At 39.7% G+C, this 5,381-nt stretch overlaps 1 protein-coding gene across 1 annotated transcript; it reads right to left on the bottom strand.

Moving 5' to 3' along the window:
• Nucleotides 1-719: 719 nt before the first annotated feature.
• LOC131619475 (uncharacterized) lies at nt 720-2,195 on the bottom strand. The gene is made up of 2 exons (XM_058890564.1): nt 1,373-2,195; nt 720-1,255 (listed from the first exon to the last, which is right to left on the bottom strand). The coding sequence occupies exons 1-2, from the start codon at nt 2,193-2,195 to the stop codon at nt 720-722; spliced, it is 1,359 nt and encodes a 452-aa protein (XP_058746547.1).
• Nucleotides 2,196-5,381: the final 3,186 nt, after the last annotated feature.

The following is a 5,381-nucleotide window of genomic DNA, read 5'->3' on the forward strand; positions in this document are numbered from 1 at the left end:
TTTGTATAGTTTTTTAATTTTTAAGTAAATTGTGGCAATCTGAATGGGCAGGTTCTGCTCTGATAAACACAGCTAAGGATAAAGGAGAATCTCTTCTGTTCAAGGAGCATGTTAATCAATGTGTGAGACTGAAAAACACCATATCAAGAAGGATTTCGAATTGTCTTAAGCAGACCATGATCTGATTCAAACATGGTAAGGTTTTGCTCAACAAAATTCAAGGAGTTCCAGAACCGTTGTTGCTTGTTTGATCAGTCTTGCCACTAGCACCTTCCTCTTGTTCAGTCTCCTCTTCGATTTCTTTGACCTTTCTGAGAGGGCCTCGGAATCTTCTTCCCATATTGAGAACACCCACAGGCTTCTTGACCTTCTTCTCCTTCTTAGTAAGGAGTGTCTTTAGCTCTTCTTGCCCCATTGCCAAATTCAGGATCAGAGCTTGGAATTCAGCGTTCTGTGCTTGCAAATCCTTGACTGATTGCTCAAGATGATTCATTTTCTTAGCTGAAATAAACAGCGAGAAGATGAGTAACCCTTCGTAGAAACCTGTTATGCAATGATATGAATGATATGTATGTTTATGCAATGTTTTCAAGGAGTCAAATGATTTTAACGCATAGGAAAAGAAAACTTGACATAAAAAGATCAACTTGCGACACCACTACGGTCACAATTCATTAGTTACATCAAAGCATAGGAAAGAAAATATGTAAAAGAAAGATCTAAATTCTAGGGTCTTTGTCTTCTTGGCGCCGTTTCCTCTTCAGAACTCTGACTTCTTCCTTGTGGGCCTTGATCATTTCTTCTTGTTGCTGCACGAGTCTGGAAATCTCTTGCTCCCATGAGTTAATCTGATCTGGGGAGACAAAATCTTCGATCTTCCACTTGCGGGAAAAGTAGTCAAGCAAATCCTCTTTCTCTTTAGCATCTGCTATCAGTACTTCTTTTTCAGCCTCAACCTTTTGCAAGCGTCTCTTGTAGTCATCCCTTTCTCTCTTCAATTGGTTGACGGTTACGTTAAGGTCTTCATTCGGAGAAGGAACATACGGTTCAAACACAATTGGAACAACAGGGAGAGTAATCCTTGGGACCACAGGTGTATTAGATGGGTATGGTATCCCAAATTCAACAACTCGGTCGTAAATCCATCTGAAATAGAGATCTGAAGGGATGTAATTCTTGTTTCCCAACTCTCTTATGCCGACTTTCTTTATTTTAGACCAAGCTCTAATGAAAAGCATTTTCTTCCCAACTGTATCTGAACCATAGTCGAAATTTTCTGTGCTAAAATATATGGAGCGTGGCTAATCTTTTAAAGCGAAACCAAACTGATGTCGAGCAAGGATAGGGTTGTAAGAGATCCCCCCTCGGGTACCAAGAAGAGGTACATTAGGGAATTCTCCGCAACGATCAAACAATTGGACTCCCTCAAACTCCTTTTGATTCCAGCTGATGTCGTCGTAAGAAAGCTTAATAATTCTCTGAACCCTAGTCAAACCCTCTTCGTTCTTTATTGTGGAACGGGATAAGTGCGAAATAAACCACTTATGGAATAGAGGTGCGCATCCAAGAATACAACCTTTTCCTTTAGATGATCGACAATGGATGGAATGCAATAAGTTACCCAATAAGGTAGGAACGGGGTTATTACCGATGAAGATCTTAATAGCAATCACATCAATGATTTTGTCATAACGAGGGAATAGGACTTGCCCGTAGATCAGAAGAGCGAGGACCTTTTCAAGAGCATCCATACTTGTAGCCTTAATCATAATTTCAGCTTTACTATACAAGAAGCCAATAGGTAATCCAGAATACTCTCCTTTGCTTAACCAAACCTTTTTTATTTCTGACAGAGGTAAATGCAATGCAGCAGCAACATCTTCTAACTTAGGAATCTCTTTTTCGCCAGTGTAGGGAATCTGATCAAGTACTAGTAATCCTAGTATGGATTCAAATTCCTCTAATGTGGGAACCAGCTTAAAGTCTTTATAAGTAAAGCAATGAAGGAAAGGATCATAGAACCTGATCATAGTGTTGAGGAGGACTTCATCCACTTTAGTTCGTACCAGGCTAATTGGTTTTTTGAGAGGCCCAAAAAGCTCAAGAGTACCAGAAACATTATCACAAAGAATCTTCAAGGATGTAGGCACTTCCCTGAAACTTAGGCAAAATTGTTTATGAACTTTGATTTCCATGACCTGCAAAACAAATTATGGTTAAAAATCCTTTAACTCCTTGAAACAGGTTAGCCATGATATGTATGAATGATGCATGTATGCATGATGCACAAACACAAACAAGTCCACACAAATCACACAATTTCCTTAGGCTTGGCTTGCATGGAGTTTGACTAGGTAACTACCCTTCCCCAAAGGTACTTCTAAGGGTAAAGATGATATCAGCAAAGAGTTCTACCAGTGACCCAGAATTGTCATCCCCTTCTAAAGCACCCTCGAACATGGTACATGCATACCACGCAATGATACTTTAGGAAGAAACCTATCTGAGCTGTAGTATCGGGTCGCGACCATAACTTGGCATGCACCAAGAATAGCCCTCCCACTACGTTCCTAAATGTTAAGATGGGTTAAAGGTGACTAAAGGTCCTTGAGCTCCGACGCACCCAAAGATACATGCGTAAATATGATTGTCCGAATGAAAGAGGAGGAAAATCGGAAAGAGACTTAAGTGCAAAGCATAGTTGGAGAGGTATCTGAAACGGGAGCTTCAGGATTAATGTGGTAACAAAACTCGTCGCGTCATGTGAATGCCGAACCAACTGTTTCTTGATCAATACAGACAGATATCTCACGTATGAACACCGTGCGCTTTGAAGGTCATTAACTTTTGTAGTTGTCGCTTGAGGTCAAGCAACGATTTAAGTTTGGGGGAGTTTGATCAGTGGTTTTCACACATAGTTTTATCGTTGTTTTTAAGTATGTTTAAGTTTTGTTATTGAGTGTTTTATTTCTTTATTCGTCATTTTATGCTTTGGTTGCATGTTTTAATGTTTTCAGGTTCATATGGAGAAATCGGAGTAAATCAGTGCGAAACTCGGAAGTTTTAAGGAAGTTCAGAAAACATGCTACAGGAGGCCTGACACGGGTGGCCGTGTTGCCCAACACGGGCCGTGTCAGGAAGAGAGTTCAAGAAGTTGGAAAAAACAGTGGTGCAACACGGGTGCCCGTGTTGCTCAACACGGCCCGTGTTGCTAAGTCTGGGACCAAAGTTGAAAAATAAATATTACAGGGGGCCAACACGGGTGCCCGTGTTGCACAACACGGCCCGTGTTGGATGATGACGCTGATTTCAGTGATTTTTATTATTTAGTTCAGTGGTTGGCCTGCAGGGGTGTTTTTGGAATTTCCAACCAACTTAAGTGAGTCTGCACTATTTAGGAGGGTTTTCAAGATGAATTAGGGATCTTTTTTGGCCACACGAAGAATTGGAGGATTGAGAGAAGAAGCCTATGCAATTGGAGAAGAACAGAGAACTCTCATGAGCGGAAGCCATTGAAGATCAAAGTTCATCATCTCTATTGTAATGTCTTTATTTGATATCTTTGTAATTTCTTTGGATGATATGAGTAGCTAAACCCCCCAATGCTAGGGGGGTGTCCCTGATTAACATTTGTGATGATTTTGAATTCCGAATTTCAATAACATATTTCTCTTTTACATTCAATTTAATGGTATAAGGTTTTTAATGCTTTCCTCGTCGGACCAACTGGATTGATTTATGACTGACAATTAGGATTGACCTCCATTGTTAGGGTTTTTATACCATTATATTATAGTAGATATCACCTAGGACTAGGGATACCCTATACTAACCGGATTGTTCTTGATTATAATAATATTTGATTTGATCACTAATTTCGAAGGACTTTGGGATTAGGATTTCAATGTTCAAAGGTTTGCCCACTAAGGACTTAGGAGCAAATACCCTTAAGAACCGACAATTGATAAGTTGAACTTTGTTAATGAAATAAGGGTTCAGAATTGTTACATGTTAATGCACACACCTACCCTGGCATGTTACTCATATTTGGCCAATCAACCTTTTTAAGTTTATTTGCAATTTAATTTGTAATCACAAAAACCAAAACCCCAAGGCTTTTTGTTTAATTGAAGTGCTACTAACTCTATAATATCACGCAGTCCTTGAGATCGATATTCGGGGAATTTTCCCTTTATTACTACAGAGGCAAAATAGTACACTTGCTATTTTACCGATCAAGTTTTTGGCGCCGTTGCTGGGGACTGCCGAAAATTTTAGAGTTTTTAGATTTATTTCAATTAGAATTTTGTTGCTCTGCGACTAAAATTTTATTTTCAAAAAAAAAAAAAAATTTATATATATTTTATTTTATTTTTGTTCCTCATTCTAATAATTGTCTAATCTGTTTATGCGAGGCAAAGCCTCAGCAGAATTTCTTTTTGACGCAGAAATTGAAAGGACTTTTCACGCCAGACGCAGACAAGCTCATCAAGCTAAACTGGAATCCGAAGAAGAAGTTGTGACAGTTCATTCAGGTTCTGAAAGTGAAAAAGAAGTTATGGGAGAGAATCCACCCCCACCTGAGAGACTCCTCGGAGACTATGGAGTTGCAAATACACCGGGGGGAAGACAAACAATTATAAACCAACCGGTGAATGTTCCTAATTTCCAATTGCACCCAAGCACCATCACTCAGCTCAAAAGAAAGCCTTTCACCAGAAAGGTTAATGAAGATGCAAACAAGCACTTACAGAGGTTTCTGACCATGAGTACAACTTTAAAAATCGAAGGTCATACGGAAGAGGCCAAGAAGCTGAGAATGTTTCCATTCACCTTGGCAGAAGAAGCAGAAGAGTGGTTTTATTCCCTTCCAGCGGGCAGCATTACATCATGGGGAGAGATGGAAAAAGCTTTCTTAAATGAGTATTTTCCCGCCTCGGTATTTATAAGGAAGAGGTATGACATTCTGAATTTCAAGCAGAAGGAGGGTGAGCCCTTAGGAGATGCCTACAAAAGATTCAAAAGAATTTTAGTGGCATGTCCCACTCACAATATGGACAAGACTGAACTGATGCAAGTATTTGTCAATGGGCTCAGAATGAAAACAAAGCAGTTAATTGATACAGCAGCTGGAGGCTCGACAAATTTCACAACAGCCTCAGGCATCATCAAAATCATTGAAGCAATAGCTGCAAATGAGCATTTGGAATTGTATGACAGGTGTGCTAGCAAACCGGAAGGAATCATTGATCTCAAGCTGGAGACTTCTAAAACTCGGGTTGAAGATGCGATAGCCGCAGAAGTTGAAAAGAAATTGAAGGATATGAATATAGGTAAACAACAGGTGGCTCAAGTTCAACAAGCTCAACCTGTCAGCTGTG

This window comes from Vicia villosa, linkage group LG7, assembly GCF_029867415.1.
Source record: "Vicia villosa cultivar HV-30 ecotype Madison, WI linkage group LG7, Vvil1.0, whole genome shotgun sequence".
In the NCBI taxonomy this organism is placed as follows: domain Eukaryota; kingdom Viridiplantae; phylum Streptophyta; class Magnoliopsida; order Fabales; family Fabaceae; genus Vicia; species Vicia villosa.